Here is a 27445-nt window from a genome sequence, read left to right as displayed (position 1 = left end):
CCATATCGAGTCACACTAAAGGCAGGAGTGGTGCTACCACGAATGCGACAATACAAGTTACCACCAGATGCTGTAACGGCTTTACTACAAATCATTGACGAGCTTATTGCCCAAGGAGTAGTTGTAGAAACAGACTCCAATGTATGTAATTCACCGATAATTCCGATTCTTAAACGAACAGATCCTACAGCTCCGCCAGTATATCGATTGGTTATTGATCTACGCGAGTTAAACAAATGTATTGTGCCACAATTTCCTGTGGTCCCAGATATCTCGTCATTATTGACAGCTATTGATTCCGAAGCAACATTGTTTACTGTAATTGATCTCAAAAATGCCTTTTTCAGCGTCCCAATAGATCCGGAAAGCCAATATTTGTTCGGATTTAGTTTAAATGGGCGTAGCTTTAAATTCACCCGCGCACCTCAAGGATTTACAGAAAGCCCCAGCATCTATAGCCAAGCACTGAAACGAGAACTTGACAGTATCCACATGCCGGTTAACACTGCCCTGCTTCAATATGTCGATGATCTGCTGATCACCGCTAGAAGCGAACCCGAATGTGAGAAAGCATCACTGACAGTTTTACAATTTCTAGCCGAAAAGGGGCACAAGGTGTCCCCTTCTAAGCTGCAATTCTGTGTCCAGCGAGTTATTTATCTTGGTCACTCGCTGTCCAAGGAGGGAAGGCAGCTTACACCCGACCGCATTCAGTTAATTGCTAACATGTCAATACCCAAGACACAGAAGGAGGTGCGGGCTTTCATAGGCCTCACTTCATATTGTAGACAGTGGATCCCTCAGTATGCATTTCTAGCAAAACCACTCATTCAATTGACAACACAGGAGGCAGCCACACCGACTGTTCTCCCTTGGGCTCAGGAACACACACAAGCTTTTGAAAGCTTAAAGAAAGCTTTATGTCAAGCACCCGTTTTAGCAACGCCATGTTACAGAAAACAGTTTACACTCTTTGTTACAGAACGCGAAGGTACGGCCTTGTCAGTACTCACACAGGAACAAGCAGGAGCACACAAACCATGTGCTTATTTTTCTAGTACATTAGATCCCGTAGCTCAGGCTTTGCCTGCATGCCTAAAATCAGTAGCAGCAACAGCTTTAGCAATCAGACAAAGCGATGCCATAGTGTTAGGACATCCATTGACAGTTCAAGTACCACATGCAGTAGAGGTTCTTGTAAATAGAACGCAAACACAACACTTGACTGTAGCGCGACTTACAGGATACGAGCTTACATTGTTTCAGCCACATATAGAAATCAGACGCTGTAACACATTGAATCCTGCCACACTTTTACCAGTAGTCGGAACAGACCCACTAGCCCATGACTGTATTAAAGTTATTACAATAACAACAAAACCCAGACAAGACTTAACCGATGTCCCATTGTCAGATCCAGACCTGACCTTGTATGTAGATGGTTCATGCATGAGAACAAGTACAGGAGAGTTAGTAGCCGCCTACGCAGTCACAACAGATACTGAGGTCATTGAAACTAATCGTATAACTACTTTGTCAGCTCAAGCCGCAGAACTTATCGCTCTGACACAAGCCTGTATTCAAGCCACGAATAAAAAAGTCAACATATACACTGACTCACGTTATGCATTCGGAGTTGTACATGACTTCGGCGTGCTGTGGCGAGAGAGAGGTTATTTAACTTCCCACGGTGCCCACATTCAGCACGGACCCCTCATTCATGCATTATTAGATGCAATACATCTACCCACTGAAATATCAATTATGAAATGTAAGGCTCATACGAAGGTTACTGATATCATTTCCCAAGGCAATGATCTAGCCGACAGAACAGCTAAACTGATTGCTCAAACTCAAACCCCCGATATGACAAAGACAATAGTCCCGACACCGACACATTGTATGACAGTTAAAGATCCTACTCTTGACGTAATTGACATACAGACACATGCTACACCAGACGAAATAAAGAAATGGACTGAATTAGGAGGGATCCAAACGGACCAAGGATGGATGATGAAGGAAAGGTCTGTATGGTTCCTTCCTGATTCAATGGTCCAAGTTATAATTAACACTATACATAGTCCAGCACATCTAGGAGAAAAAGCTATGCTAGACAGCATTCAACGCATTTGGTTCAATAAACATTTACGAGCAGCAGCAAAACAAAAGGTCCGTACCTGTATGATCTGTTGTCAGTTCAACCCAGGAAAAAGCGTTCCCGTAGAACAGGGTGGATTTCATACTCCTAATCATCCTTTTGAAGTACTCCAGATGGACTATATCCAGATGGAACGATGTCGAGGATTCAAATATGTTCTCGTAGTTGTCTGCGCTCTGTCCCGTTGGACGGAGGCATACCCGGTTTCAGATTACACTGCCCCGACTACTGCCAAACAGTTGGTTCGAGAATTCTTCCCACGATACGGTTTACCACGTGCTGTTTACTCAGATAACGGCCAGCCGTTCTCATCCGAATTAATGAAACACGTTTCACTTCTGTTAGGATATCAGTGGAAATTCCACTGTGTCCGACATCCCGAGGCAGCAGGTCTCGTAGAAAGACATAACCAGATACTGAAAATTAGAATGTCCAAAATATGCAGAGAGAAAGGTGTCGACTGGGTAGTAGCGTTACCAGTTGCACTCTTTTACATGAGAATGGTAGCACACTCTCGAACAGGGCTATCCCCGTATGAGGTGATCTTCGGTAGACCACCGAATATGTGGGGGACGCCCATACCACGCAAAATAACTGATATTGACTGTAATATGCTGACAGATTACTTGGCTTCCTTGATGTCTGCACTACAATCTTCTCGTTCACAGGTAGCTGCAGCCTTTCCCGACAACACTGAGGTGAAACCCCATGACGTTGTTCCGGGTAATCTTGTCTTTGTGAGGAATTTCGACCGAAAGACTCAGCTGGAGCCCAGGTGGAAAGCACCCAAGTTGGTCCTGTTGACCACAAGAACAGCCGTGAAGATCGAGGGCCGCAAGGGCTGGATTCATTCAAGCCACATCAAGAAATTTCATGGACTATCTTCGGATATAGACATTGTGCCCTGCACTCCCTCACAGACTGATACAAAACTCCCTTTTGTTGAACCTAACAAATCTGAAAATTACAAACTAAAGCTTAGGCCCAACCAGTCGAGCAATTTGATTGTTTAAGTCCTCTCCAAGGTGAAGCGGTTGAATTGTCTCTGACATGTATCCCTTGGACCTGAGTAGAGAAAATACCCGAAAAATGTTGAAACGACAGGCGTATTGTAAATCACTGCGTAGCCACTGCATAGTGACATTATTAATTTTGTTTTTATTGAGTCTTTTAATAATTATTACAAGTATGTTGTTGCACATATATTACCCTATTTCTAGACATGTTTATAATGTTGCTGCTGAACATTCTTTTAGTGACTTACCTCCGCATGAATTGTCTTATAGACTTGCGCTGCGCAATAACACTTTCATTAGTATGTTACATCATTCCCATCAGACTAGTAATGCCACCAATTGTTGGGTGTGTGGCCGACTCCCTCCCTATCAGAATTATGAAGGAGTCCTGCCTTTCTTTCCACATCCATTTACACATAATGGCTCCTGTGGAGCATGGTTTAGCTTAATTAATTCCATAGACTCAGACACAGCAGTTTACCAAGATCATTGGGTATGGGGAAATCTGAACCTAGCTTTACTCAAGGTCTGTTACCCTGACAAGGAGGGTCGCCCCAAAAGAACAGGAACTGATCTAGAAAATGAAGTATATGGATTAGGTAATTTTACACCTAATCTCATGATTCTAAATGTCGTATCTGAAATTGAACTAGTCTTACCCACCATGTCAGTATTCCCAGCGAGGGGTGAATTATGTGTAAGAAAGGTTGGTTCCATACATATGGGCCATAGTAAATGCACTACTATGGTAGAATTCAGTGATCAAGGAAAATCTTCATTTAGAGCTTCTCGCCACTCCTACTTTATATGTGGTCAGACTGCATATATGCGTCTACCTCTAGATTGGAATGGTACCTGCTACATTGCATTCCTTTTGCCACCTGTTTTCCTAGCTCCTCCTGATTATTACAGAAATATTCATTTAGTACACAACAGAGAACGGAGAGATCTCCCCATTGTCGATTACACTGAGACGGCATGGGACAAGTATGTAGATTTTAATAAAGGCATCTTTCCCTATATAGGTACTGTTACTAATAGTAAGCTGATACGTAGATTAACTAGAACCCTTGAAGCAGTAGTGAATGAGACTATTTCCGCCTTAGGCAATTTAACGGAAGAGCAGTCGGCTATGCGGATTGTTGTGCTTCAAAATCGTCTTGTCCTTGACGTCATCCTGGCTGATAGGGGCGGAGCTTGTAGGGTCATCGGATCAAGCTGCTGCGTATTCATACCAGAAAATTCGCCATCTGTATATAAAGCCATCACTCGCCTTCATAAGATTGTAAGCCAGATACACCAGAACACAGGCACTTGGACTTGGTCCAGTTGGTTTTGGAATGCGGTATCAGCCTGGGGATGGAGAGTTTTATCCTTCCTAGGTATTGGCCTTCTCATACTATTCAGTTGCTGTCTATGTCTACAATGTGGACCAGCAATTTGTGGTCTGTGTGCCACATCGTGCATTCCACATCAAGATTTTCATTCAAGATCCCGGAAGAAGAAAGAAGAACAAATGATGCTATATGAACAGATCAATGGATTGATGAAGATTGATATCTCTTGAAGGGCAAGTAGGGGACAAGGAGGGAATGTGGAAATATGGATTTTTCTGGTCAGTTATGTCCCCTATCTTGGACCCCAACGGTTCCATGTGCATGTCACAAGTACATGTATGTTCCCTCCAGTTCCAGTTATGAAGACGCAAATACATGTGCGTCCACCGTCAACATGTCCTTTGACAGATCCGCCATGTATAGGCCGGATATCCCATTCCTAAATATGAAAGGCCATCGGCTTTATATGGTTCACTTATGCCACTTTACAGTCCAGGCAAGTAGGCCCTGATTCTGTCATCAAAACTCCTCTTGCCTTCTGCCTCTGAAAGCTCCAGCCCGAGCCTGCATCTGTGACCATGAACTTTGTCTCATTCTCTGCGCGGCTCACGAAGCCTGACATCAGCCTACTCTCTGCCAAGAACTGTATTTCACCTTCGAATTATCTGCTTCCCCCTCAGCCGATGCATTCCTGCCTAGTAGTTTAAGTAAACATTCTTCCAGTTACCAAGCAAAAAGGCCCATCTTCTCTGTCCTCATGCAAGTAATTCATAGCCCTGTTACCATGGAATATTCCTACCCCCTCGCATTCAGTGTAGACACTTAGACGCTTGTACCCGCACGCACAGTCAGTATAGAATAGATTCTGTCCGAGAGTCCCTCTTTTATGGATAACATAGTTCTTTAAACATAGGATGTTAGATATGATTTGGGATTAGGTTGACTTGACCCCCCAGACTTCTCGTCTCCACATATAGAGCTAAATGTCAAGTCCCCGTCACCCCCTAGTTACACGTCAATTACACGTCATACTGCTGCGCGCGCATCAATGCCAAGTATTATCTTATAGATCCACCTATGTATTACGTCATAACCAATCATGTTCCTTTTTACTCATTATTACACCCATTTTTCGGTTACGCAGACCAAACGTCAATGTCCTTATCAATTGTTACGCCTACTGTATTCACTTCATTATAATGTATGTACTATAAAAGTTACTTCTTGTCAATAAAGTATGTACTTCACTTCCTGAACCCCCGTGGTGATGGAACTTGAAGCATCCGATTATAATCGATTATTGGAATAAAGCCCATTCTCGAAACTCTAATATCACGGATTCTGCCTCTCATTTCACTGAGCTATTTTATAATGTTTCTGTATCAAATTCAGTCCCGGTAAAGGAATTTTTATTTACCACATTACCACAATCTCACCATGAATAAAAGGGATCAAGTATCATTGCACGACACAGTATATGCGTCTTTAATATCAAATAATCATGCCCTTTATAGAGATAGCGTCCGTAGGGATTATGATAGCTGGTTGAAAAACATAGCAAGTTGATACTCTTTTGTCCAATTACAAAAGTTCCTAAGAGAGATAGTAATAGATAGGCACACAGCACATTTTATGTCATTACTGGGACATTACTGCTCTACCCTAGCGTTCCCGCTTAAGATGGCAATCCAACAGCAAAAAAGCATCAGTAGAAATAGTGTAATCCTGTTAATACGCCTTAAATATACATATGTATGTTAAGGTCATAGATACTGTTTCAATAAATGTCGCAGTCACGCTTAGTTGATTGGAATATAATAGAGCTAACTAACAGTAAATATTACAGTACGAGTCCTACTCGGACGTGAGATAAACGTCTTACATATTAAACAAAAAAGTCAATTGCGTGAAATGCGAGAACTATGTTCGCACCGCACTTACTTCGATACTGCAGCGATTCGATTGGCGATGTGGTCATGGTCGACCATACCCGTAGTGTCAAGGCAAAGCAACCGCCTTCCTAGCAAGTTGCGATTTATAAAGCAAGTTGTAGGAAAGCACGTGTATCGGCGTCTGACGTCATACTGATGTCGGAGATATCCCGACTCCATCCCACCAACATAGGCGCCATCTTGAAATGTAGTAAGATGACAATAAACCATCGTATCAAGACGATTGACACAGACAAATAAGAATACGGGTGTAAAGAAAACAAGCTAACATTTATTCCAGCATAATATATATATCATCTCAAACCAGCCATAAAATCAACGGCGCCATCCATGAAAATAACAGAACGGTCGAAAAATCAAGGCGCAAAAGGACAAACTACTAAGTATTTACAAAAAATATATATATATACACATGTAGGTCACTAAAATAGAACGGAGAAAAAAAGGAATATATGTATTAAAATGTACACCAAAAATATCGCGTATACAATTTATAAGTGGCCCGGTTAGGGATCGATGTTAAGCATATGGCAACCAGTATCTCTTAAGGAAGCCAATAACAGTGCCATCTTGAAAAGACCAATATGAGTAACTGAAAAATGTAATCAAGTAGAAAAATAGCAAAGCCTGTAAGCCAAAAAAGTGTAATGTATTCATGTTATCAATTTCATAATTAACCTATATCGTTACCATCTGCAGGAAGTAGGTAATGTAAATATCGTAGGGTATATCCCACCCTTATCACACATGACTAAGGAAAGGAGACTTACAGAGAAATATCCAAAAAGGCCACCTCTGTAATCAAAGCAGAAAAACAGTCAAAGCCCGTATATATTGCTCTTCAGAGAGCAAATACACAAAAGACACGTCAAAAAGGTCAGTAAAACTGTTCAAAAGAGACCCAAGATCAAATAACAAAAATCATATAATAATGTAATGCATTCATGGTATCGATTTCATAATTAACCTATGTTGTTGCCATCTTCAGGAAGTAAGTAATGCCAATATCATAGGGTATATCCTACCCTTGTAGCACATGACTAGGGAAAGGAGACTTGCATGGAAATATCCATCAAGGCCACCTCGGTAATCAAAACGGAGAACAGCCAAGGCCCATATATATTGCTCTTCAGAAAACAAAAGCACCAGAGGCACATCAAAAAAGTCAATAACACTGTTCAAAAGAAGAGAGACTCAAGATCAAATCTCAAAAAATCTTCAGAAGGGGACATTTTGATATACAAAAGATATTCCTAACTGTATGTAATGCAATACCTCTATAAAAAGTAGTGCATTTCACTATCAGTATTATGTCCAAACCGTATAGATTGCAAACGACATATCCATTTAGCTTCTGCCCTTCTCAGGGTGAGTTCCCTGTTGCCACCTCTCCTATTGGTCGGTATATGCTCAATAGCATGAAACCAGAATGTGTCATCCCCTGGGTGCATTCGTTCATAGTGTTCAGTAATAGGGTATCTTGAATCTCTACCCCGAATAGCTCTTCGATGTTCCTGTATTCGGAGTTTTAAAGGGCGAACAGTACTACCCACATAGATTAATTCGCATGGGCAACCCAAAATGTAAACAATATGTGTAGTGTTACAATTGCAGAAATGATTCACAAAATACCTTTGATTAGTATTGTAAGAGAAAAGTGTGGTCTTATTTCTACCCATAGGGCAGATGTTACACATCCCACATGTAAAAAAACTCTTAGGTTTCGGAGGCAACCACGTTCCACCACTACTTATCGATGTTACATAGCGAGGGCATAGATGGTTGCGTATTGACATACCCTTCCTATACGTAATGGAGGGTTGATTGCCTAGATGTTCCCTTAGGCCAGGGATAGTTGTAAGTAAGTGCCAGTTTTTTCGAAAGAAAGAGGAACTCCGAATACAGGAACATCGAAGAGCTATTCGGGGTAGAGATTCAAGATACCCTATTACTGAACACTATGAACGAATGCACCCAGGGGATGACACATTCTGGTTTCATGCTATTGAGCATATACAGACCAATAGGAGAGGTGGCAACAGGGAACTCACCCTGAGAAGGGCAGAAGCTAAATGGATATGTCGTTTGCAATCTATACAGTTTGGACATAATACTGATAGTGAAATGCACTACTTTTTATAGAGGTATTGCATTACATACAGTTAGGAATATCTTCTGTATATCAGAATGTCCCCTTCTGAAGATTTTTTGAGATTTGATTTTGAGTCTCTCTTCTTTTGAACAGTGTTATTGACTTTTTTGATGTGCCTCTGGTGCTTTTGTTTTCTGAAGAGCAATATATATGGGCCTTGGCTGTTCTCCATTTTGATTACAGAGGTGGCCTCGATGGATATTTCCATGCAAGTCTCCTTTCCCTAGTCATGTGCTACAAGGGTAGGATATACCCTATGATATTGGCATTACTTACTTCCTGAAGATGGCAACGACATAGGTTAATTATGAAAATCGATACTATGAATGCATTACATTATTTTATGATTTTTGTTATTTGATCTGGAGTCTCTTTTGAACAGTTTTACTGACCTTTTCGACGTATCTTTTGTGTATTTGCTCTCTGAAGAGCAATATATACGGGCTTTGACTGTTTTTCTGCTTTGATTACAGAGGTGGCCTTTTTGGATATTTCTCTGTAAGTCTCCTTTCCTTAGTCATGTGTGATAAGGGTGGGATATACCCTTACGATATTTACATTACCTACTTCCTGCAGATGGTAACGATATAGGTTAATTATGAAATTGATAACATGAATACATTACAATTTTTTGGCTTACAGGCTTTGCTATTTTTCTACTTGATTACATTTTTCAGTTACTCATATTGGTCTTTTCAAGATGGCACTGCTATTGGCTTCCTTAAGAGATACTGGTTGCCATATGCTTAACATCGATCCCTAACCGGGCCACTTATAAATTGTATACGCAATATTTTTGGTGTACATTTTAATACATATATTCCTTTTTTTCTCCGTTCTACTTTAGTGACCTACATGTGTATATATATATTTTTTGTAAATACTTAGTAGTTTGTCCTTTTGCGCCTTGATTTTTCAACGGTTCTGTTATTTTCATGGATGGCGCCATTGATTTTATGGCTGGTTTGAGATGATATATATATATTATGCTGGAATAAATGTTAGCTTGTTATCTTTATGCCCGTATTCTTATTTGTCTGTGTCAATCGTCTTGATACGATGGTTTATTGTCATCTTACTACATTTCAAGATGGCGCCTATGTTGGTGGGATGGAGTCGGGATATCTCCGACATCAATATGATGTCAGACGCTGATACACGTACTTTCTTACAACTTGCTTTAAGTGCGGTGCGAACATAGTTCTTGCATTTCACGCAATTAACTTGTTTGTTTAATATGTAAGACGTTTATCTCACGTCCGAGTAGGACTCGTACTGTAATATTTACTGTTAGTTAGCTCTATTATATTCCAATCAACTAAGCGTGACTGCGACATTTATTGAAACAGTATCTATGACCTTAACATACATATGTATATTTAAGGCGTATTAACAGGATTACACTATTTCTACTGATGCTTTTTTGCTGTTGGATTGGCATCTTAAGCGGGAACGCTAGGGTAGAGCGGTAATGTCCCAGTAATGAAATAAAATGTGCTGTGTGCCTATCTATTACTATCTCTCTTAGGAACTTTTGTAATTGGACAAAAGACTATCAACTTGCTATGTTTTTCAACCAGCTATCATAATCCCTACGGACGCTATCTCTATAAAGGGCATGATTATTTGATATTAAAGACGCGTATACTGTGTCGCGCAATGATACTTGATCCCTTTTATTCATGGTGAGATTGTGGTAATATATATGTCCTTATCCGTTTTATTATTTGTTTATATTCTAATGCAATATCAGTATATGTTTTGGTCCTGTCCATTCGGGACGTGATCGGTATGACTGTTTCTGGGAAACTTAGTAGAAGCCAAGTTAATGGTGTTACTATGCCTTAATTGTATATCATCTATTACTAGGTTTTCTGAAATCTTTTTCGTGCGAGGACTTTATGAGTGGCATTTATGCACGAGATGGTAATCTTTTGGAAGTGATATAAGTTTACAAACACAATAGTTATGAAAATGAGGTTACCATACCAATTTGAACTGTAAGCTATTTTACTCTCATTATTTTTAGGTATTCATTGCTGAACCTACATATATACTTACACGCTTGTGTTCTAAATCTGTACAATTTGATGGTGAGATTTTATTATTACTTATGTAAGCTTTTTCCTTTTAGTAATGTACAAAACTAGGGATAGATATGTTGGTCCTCTTATGATTGATTTATATTTGGTGTTCTTTGTCGGTGTTTTTTCTATGAGGTTTCCCCCTTTTCCGCAAAAAACTTTGCAAAAAAGTTAGCTTTTTTCTATCCTTCTCTTTTTCTTTTTTCTCTTTTCTAATTGTTTATATAACAACTAGTTAATATGGATGTTTTTTGAGTAATTATTCAATTGACAAGAAGATTGACAATATTGATTTATATTTCTTTGTGTGATCTGTCACTTTTAATTAGGATTTTAGATTGTCTTGAATTTTACATTTTGTGACATGTCTTTTTGATTCTGTGTGTTTTTTTAACGGTGAAGTAATTTATGTATTGTATGTCTAGGGTTATTGTTCTGTACAGGAGTCAAAATATTTAACCTTATTTGTATGTTACCCTTGTAATCTTATATATGGTGTCTTATGTTGTTTCCAGCCCTGATGAAGTTCCATCAATTGGAACGAAACGCATTGGCTGTTGTCCTGTGTATACCTACCAATATTTGAAGATGAATAAAGGATTTTCTAAAAAATGATGATCTTTTCGGATGTGTAAATTCATTCCTGGTGCCGCCTCTACTTTTCTTCAAAAATCTTAAGGCTTGGCCATTGTAGTCTGAGAACACTAATGGAAAAATGAAAACTTGTAGGACACTATATCCACCTTAAAACTCCTGCTCTGATTGTTTACAATTTTCTGGTGACTAGGTCAAATTTTGCCTGCAATTGATTGCCCCATACGCCTAACTACCTGTGACTTTAGATTACTAATAATTGCTAAATTAAGGCATTCAGTTCACCCGAAGTTCTTTTGCAGATATTTTGACATGGGCCATATTCACAGTATATATCTATTGACTGATGCCTTTCAATCAAATGGTTTCCTTTTAAAACTGCATGCTGCACATTTGCTTGATTTTTCCAGCGGTAGGACTTTAGAGAGCTTTTGCAATTTCCCAAGGAATCTCAAGTCGGACCTGGCAACATTTGACTGGATTTTCCCCCTTTCCGTCCCATTTCCCATTAAGATTGTTTTTTTTAAATGTCCTTCAAGGAATATTTCTAAAACCTACCTTATACTGCCATACCGCTCCTGACCAAACTTCTTCGGATTGTGTGAGTTGTCCTTTGAGTGTATGCCTTACTCAATTTCCTGATTAACCTCTGCACGTTCCGCACAGTGGACATGCATCCCATAATGATGATTAATTTCCCAATGAACCCAATGATCCCGATGGCCTCTTACCCGTAGGAGTTAACTGCAGCAGGAAAATAATGATGTGTGATGATTCCCATGTAACAATGGCCCCATTGTCTATGCTGACATCTCTCAATTATCTATGTGAAAGGCACAACATTTGTTCAGTGTCCATCAATCCGGGTTACTTTGTTAAATTTCTTTTAATTTCGTTAATGTTTTAAATCCTGACAACATTCCCAATTATAAATGAAAACACATCAAACCTTTTCGGTACAGTCATAGCACAATTCTTAAAATAAATGCTGCAGTACAACATCTATATATCTCTGTAGTGGTTCAATACATGTATGTGTGCATATAATTATGGTCTGGGTGTTAGACAGCCTTATAAAAAATAATAGTGCCCATAACCGCATCATCCCTCAACAAGTTTAGCGGAGTCCACGCTCTCCACATTTTGTCAAATTTACCTGAATAACCCCACCAGTGCAAATAATGTCTTCACATTAGTCAAGGTTAATGCATTACACACCCAGCGATGGAGAGGAGCTACTTCGCCATTTCTGAACTAGATCACTCTCTAGGACATGCAAGCATCTCTTGCAAATCGTCTTCGTCTAGATCCCCCAGATCCTTTTCCCACTTGTCTTAAATTTAGTCAGTGTGTAAAGAGGATTATTTTTCAATGTTTGATATAGAGCTGACACTGCACCGGCCTTCAATATATCAATATGTACTTGGCGGTCTAGTAGGTAAGACACAGGCAGCATAGACCCCAACTGAAAATATTTACTCAGCACAGGTCCCACTTGAAGGTATGTGATCAACAGCCAGTGAGATGGTTCAAACTGTTGGCTTAATTGCATGACTGACAGCACTGCAGTTTTCCCCAATATGTCCCATATATTGGAGATTCCTATCCTGTCCCACTTCCGAAATCCAGTGAGCTGAGAGATTTCTCAAACAATTTCTCATCCACTGTGAGGTTTTCCATGTTATTTTACAAGTCTTTTCCAGCCAATATCAAAACCATCCACTGTCTATGCTTTTACTGCCACTGCAAATGGGGTCAGCACGGGGATCATCAGCCTCCTCGTATACCTAATTCAGAAATCCTGAATCTTTGAGGAGTGTTCACAACGTTGGTTGTATTGAGAAACTACTAGAGATTAATTCATTTTTTCTGTATTGAGATTTTACCTGTATTTATTTCATGAATGTTATATATATGTTATGTTACATGTTTGCACTTTCGTGTTGATGTATTACATGGTTTGATATTGTCTCACATTTGTATTGTTGATATTTATTGTGTATTGTGACTGTATTTGTATCATTAGATGTGTTGTGGATTTTTTCTACTTTATCGTTTATGTTATCTAATTATTTGATAGTCCTTAAAGGATGAAATTTGAAATCAATTTACATATCAAATGACAAAATAATAATCAATTATCAATAAATAAAAAATATAATAAATATTACAAATTCCATGATCATACATGGCCTTCATTATATAATTACATGAAAATCTAAGTGGATGCCAAGGGGTTCTTTATTACGTTGTTGATGTGTTCCCTGCCCTTAGAACCCTGACCTATTACCAGAGGGTCCTTATTTCTTCACACTGGAAATCCTGCATGCCTCCATCTGGTATGGTACATCTGCAGTAAAGGTTCATATATTGACAACTACCAAATGAGCTGCCAAATTTTAGTTACGTAACGTTGGGTGGTAAATTCCAATGTTGTATGTACTCTGTACAGTGTAGCCAGCAAAATCCCATACACTAATACATTCTACCAAAATTACAAAGGATGGCCTGCGAAGAATGGACTATGAAGGATGGCCTGCACTTCCCTGAAGTCTATATAATCGTCTGGGGAGAGCAATCATCTTATTTAACACAGCTCTCTCTAAAAACATCAATGGGAGACGCTGCTGTCCCTTATAACTTTCTTAACATGCCCCAAATTGTAGTCATAAAATCATTTCAATTTCATAGTTATACATAATCCCAGGCACTTAAAACCTTCAACCACGACCCTAAGGGAAATTGCCTTTCAATGTGGAGGACGCCAGTCATTTATTGGAATTAAATAGAAACTTGTCCCAGGTTATCTTAGACCCGGAGAACTGCTGATAGTCCCCATAAACTGTAATGCACCGCAACACTGTCTGTGTTGAGCAATACTTAATCCTCCCAATCCAAGCACAACCTCACCCGCCCAAACAATACATGCCTGGAAACCAAATAGACCAGGAGTTCCAAAACCAGGAAAAGAGGGCTGAGAAAACTAGACAACCCTGTCTAGCATCCCCAACAAAAAGGTAAATGAAACAATAGAGTCCTTTTCACCTGCGCCCTGGCCATGGAAAACACACCACACAACGTGAGTGCTCTTGGGCCCAGTTCAATGGTATCTAGGACAGGAAAAATGAACAGCCATTCCATGGAGTCAAACACCTTTTTCGCATCCAGCGAGAGATACGTATTAGGCTCAATTACCCATCTAGCCATATCCAGGCAGAAACATAGTCAGTTGAGATTGATTCTAATAGCCCTCACTGGCATCAATACAGATTGTTTTGGGCTCATAGCTTCTCTCTCCCACTTACGCCAAGAGCTACCTGGCTAGATGTCTGGAGAGAACTTTCTTATCGACATTAAACAGAATGCTTGAGTCATGCCATGCCATTGCTAATGTACCTGTGTTATATGCATTGTTTTCTTGCCAAAAGTGTGTTGCAGTTAATGTTTTGCTTATTATCTGCATCACTACAAATTTTGTGAGATTTAATTTTACTCCTTTACTCAGAGAAATTTCCTAGAGTAAATGATCAGCCATGAGCAAATTGAAGCTTGAACTTAGAAAAACCTTGATAGACTCTGCTTACTAGCACTAATATCCTAAATCCATCAGTGGAAGTGTTCTAAAGATGCTTTGACACGGAAGGTAACATATTTTCAAAGTTGTATCTAGAACTATTATTTCAAATATTGAAAAATGAATAGGGTGACTGTGCATCGAGCAACAAAAATAGTGAAATGGTGCCAGTGCATAGAGACATGAGGGGTCCTCTGCGCTTAAAGTATGGCCAGAATTATTACTTATGTCTGACATTAATTCAAGCGTTCCACGCAACACTTTGTTTTGCTCATTGCGGTGGCTTAACTGTGCAGAGTACACTCAGACATGGATCCCGTGCTAACTGTGTCACAGGGATCAAGCTGCGTCTTACTAAACCCTACTGACGAGGCCCAATTAGAACAAAATCATTCTGGGGTTGCTTGTGTATCCGTTTAGAGGGGATCTGGCGGTTTGGGATAGAATGTTCCTATTATTCCCAATGAAGCTGGAACGAGGCTGATTTGGCTTATTCCTGTCTGAGGTGGACTGGTGGGCAAAAAATTACTTACTAGAATTTGGCCAAAGTCATTTCTAGTGACTCAGATGAATTAAAGCATTCCACTCATCAATTTCTATTTTTCTCAAGGCTAATCACCCAATCATTAAAACAACACATACAGTATTGTGTTACTGGATCTATTTACCTTGGTAAGCTGAAGTTCGGATATTCTGCATACTTTTTTGATGTGGAGCTGGATGGTGTTGGAAGGAGGCTGCAGTGAGGACAACATTTTGTTTAAAAAAAATTAAACAGCATGCATCAACTTCCGTATTTAATAATGCGTTATTCAACAATCTCTTCGTATGGTTAAATATTAATTGTCAAAAGGCTATCTGTAAAAGCAAAGTTCAAAATGCTTGCACAGTTGAAGCAACAATGTGCATAACTAGAGAAGGAGAAATACATTATAGATGCATTGTATATATTTCAGCATGTTGTTAGGGTTTGCTTATTTTATTACCCCTATTCAGATCACTGGTGTTCAATCAAGTAGTGCGATAATCCAAAACATGTCCAACAATGTTACCTTTGAAACGTTTCACTCAGGGACATTATAGCACAGATTAATTCTTCTATGGAACAGATCAGTTTTGAAGAATATAAATAAACAATTATTGATGGATTGTATTACTGCTTTAAATGAACTTCACACAAGTTCTCACTTAGTAATTCCGATTTAGTATTATACCTTATCAGAGGATGTACAACTTTACAAAGCATGCCATAAATACATATGTAATACAAAGCGTTGCATTACATTGTGGGTCTTTACCACTCCTTTTCGTGGTTACATATGTTACCCAGTGGCAGTCGCTACTGGGTAGTTATAGTTAGTTTCGTATTTCCTTAGGAATTTTTTTGTGTAGCTAATAACTTTGGCGCATCCCCACAAAACTTTCCCAAAATAGTGCTACTTTTTAACCAGTTTGTGCATAGATAGTTTTGGGGTGATCCATCAAGCGGGGCCCGAGAAAAAGGGGAGTGGTCCCTAAACATACTTTTCCATAGGAACGTTAGATACAGCTACAGACCAAACTGCTGAATGGATTTACAGAAAGATAGATCTTGGTCTAGAAAGAGCACTTTTTGTAATTTGGTGTGAATCGTCTCTGTAGTAATTAATGCAAAATTACTTTTTTTACATTTAATACAGCAGAATATCTGTGAAGCCGACAGGCCTCTAGCAGAGATCTGATTTGCTGCCACCACATCAACCAGGAAGTGGTGGCAGCCATCTCAGGACTCAGCCCTTACCCCTAATAAATGCACACACAAAAAAGACATAGGGGCAAGGTAGGGATACTCTGACCGCCGTAGTACTGGGACGAAAAACATCTAAAGAAAAAATATATAATTTTCAGCAAATTAGCAGAGCACCCGAAAATCTTGGGCAAAAAAATAAATAAAATCTTAGCGCTGGCTCTGTGCCTGGTTAAAAAAAAAAAATCAATATCGAGGTAGGCCAGGACCCGAGGGGAAACACTTGTTTTTATCTTGGGGAAGGGGCGCATGGTCCGCCTCCCCAAACCCTGCAGACCCCATCCCCGGAGCTAAAGTTAAAAAGAAGGAATGGAGGCACACAGCTCCCATTCCAGAGCCTAATTAGGCCCCAGGGACCCCATCCCCCAGGGCCGAAATACATTAAAAAGGGGAGTGTGGCCACATGGACCCCCCCCTACCTGAGCCTACAAAGTCTCCACTCCATCCCCCAGGGTCGAGTGAATAAGTGAAGGGAAGGGGCATGTGCCCCTCCTCTCTGAGCCTAATAGGTCCAGAGGCCTCCATCCCTCAGGGCTGAAAAGTAAATAAAAGGGGAGGGGGGCCCCTGGAGCGTTAAAAATGCTCAGTGAACCCATGCCCCGGGGACATGATACTAATTAAAAGGGAGAGGCCGGCTCAGGTACTGTGTCTCAGGGAGCCCATGTCGGGACACAGTAGTTTCTCTACCCGCACCAGCACAGGCAGGCAAACATGTTTTCTCCCTACCAGATGGGTATGTATAGCAACAATGCTTCTGTCGGGAATACACTATACCTTTGTGAACACGAAATATGTCGTACAAACATCTCTTTATATACAATAATTTGAGTCATGCCTTGAATGCACAACATGAAAACAATGGGACACACAACAAGAAAACAAGGATAAGTTGCTTGCAATCGATGATATTTATATGAATTCCAGCATTCATATACATTTACAATTTAGTCAATCAGGGCTGTAAAAACAGTGTGCAGGGTGACAATTGGGTGCTCAGTGATAGACGTGCAGAGCATATATAGTGAAAATATGTACAATATATACAGGGAATGAAGGATGAATGAAAGTGGTCAGAGCTACAGGGACGCAATGACTCTGGTGGATAGGCAGTTATTTATTGATTCTAAGCCAAAGTCTTGGTGTTTCTGGACCATGTGGAATCGTCGACGTTTCGACCCTAACAACGCATTGTTCAATTGTCAAACGGGTCTTCATCAGGACATGAACAGGAAACAGCCCACTCAAGGTTGCGGAGGCGTCCTTCAAAATTTAGGGCAGCCTGGGTGTCTATCAATGATGTACACTCTCATCGGGCGATGTGGTGTCGTCTGGAGAGGTCTAAAGTGGTAATTCAGCGAGGAAATATCGTCTTGAGACGTCTGGTAGAGGTTATGCCTGTATTTACTCAGGGGAACTCCAGGAAAAAAACGGGTGAAGTAATCTCTTTTCTGTAAGAATGGGGCTTAAATCTGCCATTTTTAGAAAGGCTGAAATTCACCAGACAGGAGTCCTATACTGGCACGATTCAATTGTAGTGATGTGTCATGACTGCCTATCCACCAGAGTCATTGCGTCCCTGTAGCTCTGACTACTTTCATTCATCCTTCATTCCCTGTATATATTGTACATATTTTCACTATATATGCACTGCAGGTCTATCACTGAGCACCCAAATGTCACCCTGCACACTGTTTTTACAGCCGTGATTGACTAAATTGTAAATGTATATAAATGCTGGAATTCATATAAATATCCTATATACTTACCCAGGTTCTAAGGGACACAGGGTTACCCCATTATTGTTGACCTTGATCCCTACCAGATGGGAGCAAACATGCATGTCTGCTCCCACCGGGCAGAAGATTTAAAAAAGCTCATACCCAACTGGAATCAAACTTCTGTGCTCCCACCCAGAGGGAGCAACCATATACATCTTCTCCCTATGGGCGGGAGAAATGCTGGCTCGTGCACCATGCAGTAAGCCAGCTAGGGCTCCATGGGCCGTGGGGCTCTCCCGCGGAAAATGGCCGTAACAACGTGGGCTGAGCCACGCATGCCAGTTCCCTGCAAGCCGTACCACAACTGCCTTAACCACGCATGTGCCTTAACCACGCATATACGTAGTTAAGGCAATGCTCTGTCTAGTTGCCAAGCGGAGGCACAGGAAGGACAAGACAGGAAGAGGAAGGACTATCTGGAGTGGAGACGGTGAAGTAAGTGGGGTGGGGGATTGGTCAATGGGGTTGGAAGGGTAGTTTTTTGGGCGGGGCGTAGGTTTTGAAAGTCAGGAGGGGGTTGTTTTTGGGGTGTCGCCTTAATTTAGTTGGCTCAGGGCAGGGGGAGAAGGGACTGTTTACAGGGACGGGGTAGTTTAGGGATGTAGGGGATAGTTTTTAGGGCTCAGGGCAGGTGACAGTTTAGGCCTCAGGGCGGTGGGGGGCTGGGTCGGGGTACTTCATGGAGGTAGGGAAGTTTTTTCGGGCTCAAGGCAGGGTGCTAGGGTCAGGGTAGTTTTTGGGGTGTGGGGTTAATTTTTAGGGCTCAGGGTAGGTGGAAAAAGGACAGTTTACAGGTTAGGGAGCAGGGTCGAGATAGTTTAGGGGTGTAGGGGATAGTTTTTAGGGCTCAGGGCAGGGAGGCTGGGGTCTGGGTCGTTTTTGGGGAATGGGCTGTATTTTTAGGGCTCAGGGCAGGGCTAGAAGGGACAGTTTACAGGGCAGGGGGCTGGTTTATGATCTTAAGCCCACATGCCCCTTTACCCATCATGTCTTTACCACAAAAGTTCGTGGTAAAGGCATGCGTGGTAAAGGCTCTCATGCTAAAGGAGCGGTCGTGGTAGAGATGCAGGGGTACAGGCATGCATTTTTCAGGGATGCGTTGTCCCATCATACAACCCTCCCCCACTGCCTCCAACATGTTGCTTGGAGGGTACGCCAGGTGGGCATGGGGCATCAACCTATAATAAAGAGAGGCACCGGGGGATGGGGGTCCCCAGGGCCCAAGAAGGGGGCCATGTAGCTGCCCTCCACAATTTTGTTGAATTCGGCCCTGAGGGATGGGGTACACAGGCTCAGGGAGTCTAGAGGGACAACGGTTCCCCTCCCGTTTTTTATTGAATATGGCCTCAGGGGATGAGGATCTGGTAGGGGTGGCAGCACACCCTCATCCCCTTAATATAAGCGTTGTTTGGTGGGTAATCTGGGTGGGCACTTCGGTCTGTTTACCATTCATTCGGGATGGGGACCGCCAGCCTACAAGTCGGCGGTCCCACATGCGGTACAAAAAAATTACACGCTCCAAATCCCTGCACCCCTTGGCTGGCACCATGGTGCTGGGATATGTAGGGGGACACCATAGGTGCCCCCCACAGCCCTTGTCCGAGGACCAGGAGGGGGCCTGCTACAGGCTCCCAAGTCAGTTTTGCCTGCCTGGTTACGGCGGGTTAACCGCTGTGGAAAGACAGGCAGAAAGGGATATCATTATCCCTACGGCAGCGTCTGCCAGGCACTGCCGCCATTCAGTAGATTTCTGGCAGTCCGACGGGCAGTCAGAATTATTTCGCCTGTCAGAACTGTGGCGGTCGGTCTTTCTGACCGCCACCGATCCGACCGCCATTGTAATGCGGCAGTAGGATCGGGACTTTGAATGGCGGGAGACCGTTACCATCGTAATCAGGTCCTTAGAGAGGGGATGGGCTCCCCGGGGCCACAATAGGCTCAGGGAGAGGGGCCATACCATCCACTCCCCTTTTAAGTGGAATTTGTCCCCGGTCCCCGTGGCCTATTAAGACATGGGGATGTGGGCTGCACGCCCTACTGCCCTTAGAATATACGTTTTGGCCCCGGGGATGGGGTCCCAGGGGCTCAAAGGCCTACAACACACTGTTCACACCATAAGTTGCGTGTGGTGCACGGTTGGCAGCTTTCGGGGGAGGTTGGTTGCCACCCTGCAGCCAACCTCCCAGCGTGGGATTGGCTGCCTGCGGGCGGTTGGAAGCAGGCCCTGGCCTCAGGCCAGGCTATGTGGCCAAACACCCGCTGTGCCAAAGGCCGTGTGAGGTGGGGTAGAGTGGCTTTACTTATGATAACAATATATTACTTTACTTTAAAAAAAAAAAAAAATCACTGAAAAAAACCAAAGGTTAAGGTAATGTTATAATCAGGTGAAAGGTTCAGTACAAAAGTACAATTTTAAACAAAATAAACCCCACAGAAATTCACCAGTTATGGTTATCTCAAATAATTATAACTCGCGCCCTCGCCATGCACTAATTTCCCCACATATTACATCACTCATGAGATCTTCTATAACATCACGTACAACATCACAGCAACAGTTGCAATCAAATTATTGATGCAAAAACTGCGCATAAAAGGGCACAACAGATTATCTTTCAGTTTTATGTAATGCTCTGCATCTGTTAACAGTCTTAAACCTTCCTTGACATTTTTAGGTCTCGTCTGGCGTTAGCAGCACACATGCGTTGCTCTCGCCATGCGAGGGCGTTTTGCAATTGATACGGATTTAGAAGGGACTTGAAGCCCCGCCCCTGTTTCCCATTGGTTTGCGACATCGTTTATGGTAAACAATGGCGTGTGATTGGAAATCTGGCATCTTGGTTACCTCCTTTTCCACTTTTAGGACAGCCCATGTGGACAGGCTGACGCCATCTTTATTCCCGTGATGTGGGAGGTTTAGGTTTATGGCAAATGCATGCTTGTGATTGGAAATTGAGCGCGCATGTCCACTTTAACTTTGAAAGCGCAGCACTTTCAGACCGGAATTCCTATGAGGTAATGAGTGTCTGGCGTGTGACTGAGTGCACATGCCCCTGTCCTGCCGGCCTTTCCAAATGAAACCCTTCTCCTTACACTGCTATAGGCGGGTGCATCCTGCCTGCCAAGCAGGCGTGCAGTCGACACCTCTCGGTGAATGAGGCCCGCTGCCTGGAAATACTCCCAAACACTGGGAGGCAGGGACGCTGCCCTCTCCCGCTTGATTTCCCCCTCCTCCTCCACAGCCTCGGCCAGCGCCAGAGCAAACGCACTGGGTGGCTCGGTGACAATTTGCTAGTTGGTTGTGTTGCGTTTGTATGCGACAAAAAGGTTTTAATACCACCATCAACAAGGAATCAATGCCGCATAATGGGACTTTGGGTTTGGATTGTTCAGGGTGCAGTGATTATTATAGAATAACACGACCTTAAAGCCTCCCGTGACCTGTCTTAATGTAAATACTATAAAGATATATATTTTTAATTTCTAGTTCATATTTTGTGAAAAATTAAGTGTGTCGATGCTTATGCACGTATTTGGCATGCTATAGACATTTACTGTGACGTCTATATTTCAAATATATCTAATATTTCTTAAGGAGCGCCGAAAAGTATCTTAGCGGGTGAAACAAGCGGTGTTGAGGGGTGATCTATGTGTTACATTGAATAGCGCTACAAACCAAGGAACCGACATTCAAGCACTTGCTCGCTGGCAACAGATCTGGTAGCTTAAACAATGCGCGCTGGTTTTCGCTGTTCGCCATAAGTTGGCAGGGTGTGCTCAGACGCGAGTCCCTTGCTCACTTTGCCACTGGATTCAAGACGGCTGAAATGCCAGAAACCGGTCCTAGGAAGCTTGTTTCCGGTCCAGGGAAGGCATGGCTTGGCAGTTCGGGCTGGACTGTTCCCATGAGGCACAGGGTCAGACTAATTTGCATATGGCCATGTCTGAACTGGGGTGGCAGAGTGGGCTAAAGAACGGTGATGGATCAAACCCAGATCTGTTGACTGGGTGTGAGTGTTTGATTGGTTTTGATGCTCCGTCCATCACCACCCCCCTTTTGTACCGTTTTAATCTTCTCCTTTCCCTTCCTTCTAACATACTGTTTACATCTCTAGGGCTCAAAAGCGGTCAGTCCATGGAGTATTAGCGCTATACCGATAAATAAATAAATGTTAATGCAGCCTTCAGGTCTCGAGACCGAATCATGAAGTGTCACTTCAGGTTTTCTTTTTTTCCTGAGATCATTAACGAAAGGGCGATGGAATTGGTGCGGTGTGCTAGAACATGTTCTTAAACGTCCTTTATTAAAATTATGTATCTACGCATTTGATTATTATGTAAAGCGCCATCATCCCCTCCTTCCAGACACTTGCAAGCGCTTGAACGTCCTCGATCAATAATTACCTAAACTCAGTCCTGAAAGTTAGTCGGTTAGACACTCTGCGACCTCGCAGCCTCTAAAGCGGCTACATTATTTTTTTATTTGTTCGATTGTTTGAATATATTATTTTTATTGCGGGTGTGAACAGTTGTGACGTATGAGGTAAAATGAGACAATTTGATATTCGCTTCAACGCGCACTCGACTCTACAGTATTAAAAACAGGCTCTATATGTTCTTCGTTAAAAATGTGTCTGTTTTGTGGCAAACTACATTTTTTTTATTTTTTGGGTATGTTCTCGTTAGTAGGCAATAAATAAAAGATATAACTTCTATAGCACGAAAAATGGTCCATACACCCGTACTGAGAGCGCTGATACTATTATGATTGTGTTTTTTATGTTTCGTTAAGACTTACATCAGGCCTGCTTCGTGTAAAGTGCAAGTGTTTTTAATAAGTTAAAGTGAGCTAACTATATCACGTAAGACAGGGGAGGGTCACAAAACAGGTTCAGGGTCCTTCGACCTCAGACACTTTGCTCTGTTAGTCTTCGAGAGGGGTGTCTGACAGAGGTGGGAGGGTCAGAGGTGGGGCCCCATATTTACCATCTCGCAGACGTGCTCGGTTAGTACAGCCTCAGAGGATTTCGGACCATCTGTTCGCACATCAGGCGGGGTAATGTACACGGCTTGGAAATCTATGCGTAATCAGGCCGTGCGCGCTGACTCAGACTTTCATCCTCCTGGGGTCGATACCAGTGAGTAGCAATTGAGGCGGATGATACTGACGCGCCTGTTGGTTGTAAATGAAGGTAGGTTGCTTCCGGTCGAACTGGGAAAACTGTATATTGACTATGTTTGCAAGTTCAGAATTCTTCACCTGCGGAAATAAAAGCGTATGTTTGTATGCACGTGTGCATGTAAGAAGAATCTCTAATATACGCACAAACACATAACTATCTCCATGCCTTATGTACTGGTACTGGATGTATAGTTAGTTTACTAACGGTCAGTTGTGGCTCCAAAACAAGCGAACTAAGATCCCGGCTAACCCGCTTGACCAAACTGTGTAATCCTTGGAAAATCGGGGTCGCAGTTGCTTGCAATTGTAATAAAATAACTCTGTAACTTTTTTTGAGTAAGACAATTCATTGTAAGAGCAAACAGAGCTCAGTGGTTCGCATTTAATTTAATCGTGTTTTAGTAAGACGGAAGTCTAGCACACAGAGTGAAAGAAACAACAGTATGCAAGCTGTGTGTGTTTTTTAAATGAACTCAGCAAAGCATCTGAATATGCCAATTGTATGTTTCATTACAGCAAGCTGACTCGCTGTAACATTGGCACGCATTTAAATACACTCATGCTAGTAACTCGGCCTGAAGCAAATATAGCGCCTTCATTATTAATGGAGGATGTGGCATAAGGGTTGCTGACTTTAGCAATGGGGGAAGCCGGTGCGAGTCTGACATTGGCTCAACATCCCGTGATTCTGGGCAAATCACTTAATCTCCCAATGCCTACCAAAAATTAACGTGTAACGTTATTGCTGCTCATGTGAAGCCAGGGCTTTAAGTGGGGCGGGTTTTGCCGGTGCTCAGCACCGGCAGTTCTAAAAAGTAGGTGCCAAGATGGGTCCCTATCGGGCTGTCAATTTTCACCCTCACCCTCCGTGAACAGATACATCTTAACTCTGCGGCAGTGCCACTGTTTACTGCCTTTAAGATAACTTCTAAGAGACTTGTTATAGTTCTTTCACAGACTCATAATTTGAAAATGGAAGCATTTTCAATATTATATATGCAACAAAGCCATAGTTGCTGCTTATTTATCTTATAAAGCTAACAACCATTGGCAAAGCCAATAGTCCTGGCTTGTTGTAGGTGTAATGTTACTTGCAGTAGTATATATCTGGATGCAAGGATAGAAACAGCAAAATGCCTGACGGGCGGCACACTATGATAAGCACAGAACTTTAGCGTGGGTATGTTTAAGCCATGCCCTTAATTACATCGGCCACGCCCCAGAGACCCTCCCCAGTTTTCTCATCCCACTTAAAGCACTTTCTAAAGCTCTCCAATACTTTCGGGTCGAGTTCACGCTGTATAAAACTGCAAAAAAAGAAAAAAAAAAAAAAAGTGCATATACAATGCTTGCTGACAACGCCTGGCTTCTAAGTGCTGTAGTAGCAGATGCCGCATCTGAGATGCGGCTATTTACACAAATCATTTGTACGGCGGAAGTGAAAGGTTGAGCCAGCCGTGGCAGAGCCCGAGGCCTGTACTATAAAAGCACAGCACTGCAGCATGTGCACTAACCCTCTGAAGGTCCTTACTCCATGTCAGTATGTTAGTATGGGGGCTAAAAAACAAGCATTGAAAATGCAATAGGTCTCGCCTTTTATTAAGTTAAAGCCATTTGCTTTGCTATACAATACCATTAGCAAAGCAAATGGGTTTAACTTAATCAAAGGCAAGACCTATTGCATTTTCAATGCTTGTTTCCTGTACTAAGGATGAGAATGTTGCCTTTCTTGGATGGTTTTATTTTGATTTTTCAGCTGTCGCCATTAGGTAGTTATAGATAGGACCAACTTTTCCCATAGACAAAGCGTTGTTTGACTTGCTAATAATTTTGGCGCTATTTGGTGCATCTTCACAAACTTTTCCCCCAAAAAGTGCTCTTCCGGTTTCTAGTCGTGTATGGAAAGATTTTGGGTGATCCGCCAAACGGGGGCCGAGAAAAGGGGAGGGTTTGGGGGTGTGGGTTTCCATGGTAATCCCACAGAGATTTTAGACATGACTAAAGCCCGGACCGCTGAATTGAAGTACACCAAATTTGGCAGAAAGCTAGATTTTGGTCCAGAAAGCGTCCTTTTTGTGAGTTTGTGTAAATACATTCAGTAGTTTTTGCGATATTAGAGAAAGCCAAATTTGTATATTGGAGATGCAGACCCTTCACGAATCTTGCCGATCTTGTGCAGAGATCTTATTGGCTGCAAACACTTCAACCAGGAAGTGTAGGCAGCAATCATGGGACTCGGACTCAGCCGAGTCCCCAATAAAAACACAAAAAAAAGAGAACGGATCAGGGTAAGAAAACCCTGACCCCATAGGCCTAGTGTTGGGGTCTCACAGGGATTCCCCACTGGCCAAAAAAGCATTTTCTTTAAAACATTTTTTGGCGAAAATCGCAACAGATTCCCGAATTAGCAGAAAAAAAATAAAAAAATAACACGTGCGGTCTGTACTTGTTTAAACAAGGGTCCCCGAGTGGGGCTGGTTCCGGGGGTTTATTTATATTTTAAATAAGGGGAGGGGCCGCATGAGGCCCCCCTCTCCATGGGCAATATTAGCCCTGGAGACCGCCACCTTCCCAGGGCAGGCAGAATCAAGCACAGGAGGGCTGAGCGGCCCGCCTCCTGAGGCGGTTATGAGTCCCAGGGACCACCACCTTCCTGGGGCTTTATTAAAAAAAAAAAAAAAAGCAGGGGGCTGCGCGGATCCCCGTCCATTGCCCTTTAAGGACCCTGGGCACCACCACCTCCCTGGGGCTATGGAAACAATTTGAGGGAGGAGGGCCTCACCGCCCCACTCCCGGGCCAATTAAGGCCCCGCGGACCACCACCTCCCTAGGGCGACCTTATAATAAGGAGGGGGCATGTGGCCTCCCCCCTGAGGCAGACCACCACCTTCCCGGGGCAGGCCCTTCAAACAGAAAGGAGGGGGCCGCGCTGCCCCCCTTCTTGAGCCATTAATGGCCCTGTGGACTGCCACCCCCCCATGTCCGGTGTCCTATCTCCAGAGGTGCCCAACCTCAGGAGATAGCAGTTTGCTTTCAATTGGCGGGAGCTGAGCAAACTGTAAGTCCGCTTCCAGCAGGCAGGAGAAGGAAAACTTCTCCTGCTCACTGGGAGCAGGATTATCATCTGTTTTCCGGACCACAGTCATGCAGGAAGGAAAACAGATTAAAGAATTCCGTGTGGAGCAATGCTAGCTCCCGCTGGAGGCAGGGAGCCGGCAGGGACCACGGGGCATTGAGGATCCCCTCACATTCCCCAATATAACATACTGGGTGCCCTGGGTGGGCTCCAGGGCACCTAGAAAAAAGACGCCGGCCATGTCACTATAATCACGCCCACATGAGCCGTTTTTAATTGAGTTATCGGACAGCTCTTATGTCATGATAATTCTTTACTTTATTCAAAGATTTGCAAATATAAAGTAAAATACCTATTCGAATGAGATACATTTGTTGATTCGTTTTTGTGTTCAAGTTGCTTGCTTTTATTCAATTACGTTGTTTTTCATTTAATATTGAATACTACAAAGAAATTGTTTGACCCGACAGAACTGATTGTTACTTGTATCATACACGCCCAGGTTCCGAGGGATACTGGGTTACCCCATTGCTTTAGATAATGTGGTCAGTGTAATAGCGCAGAGTGGAGAGGCATAGAGTGGAATAGTGGAGTGGCTACAGTGGAGTAGCATAAGGATGTATGTCAAATTCAGCAGCAATGAGATTAAGGTGTGCAGAGTAAAGCATAACAATGAAAGACCTTGAATTGTGTTTATCCAGAGTTGCCAATCAATGCAGGGCCACACATGGTGCCCTTGTGTTCCTTTTTAAA

General features: G+C 42.5%; 1 protein-coding gene across 1 annotated transcript in view; it reads right to left on the bottom strand.

The window, feature by feature from the left end:
- Window positions 1-27445, bottom strand: part of LOC146812074 (uncharacterized) — a 236105-nt gene that overhangs the window by 75438 nt on the left and 133222 nt on the right. The window contains exon 8 of the mRNA XM_085619083.1: window positions 15539-15607. Coding sequence (XP_085475209.1) covers window positions 15539-15607 — 69 coding nt within the window. The remainder of the gene's footprint in view (window positions 1-15538; window positions 15608-27445) is intronic.

The sequence above is a fragment of the Triturus cristatus genome, chromosome 7 (assembly GCF_964204655.1).
Source record: "Triturus cristatus chromosome 7, aTriCri1.1, whole genome shotgun sequence".
Taxonomy (NCBI): Eukaryota; Metazoa; Chordata; class Amphibia; order Caudata; family Salamandridae; genus Triturus; species Triturus cristatus.
This window is presented reverse-complemented; position numbering and strand designations above follow the sequence as displayed.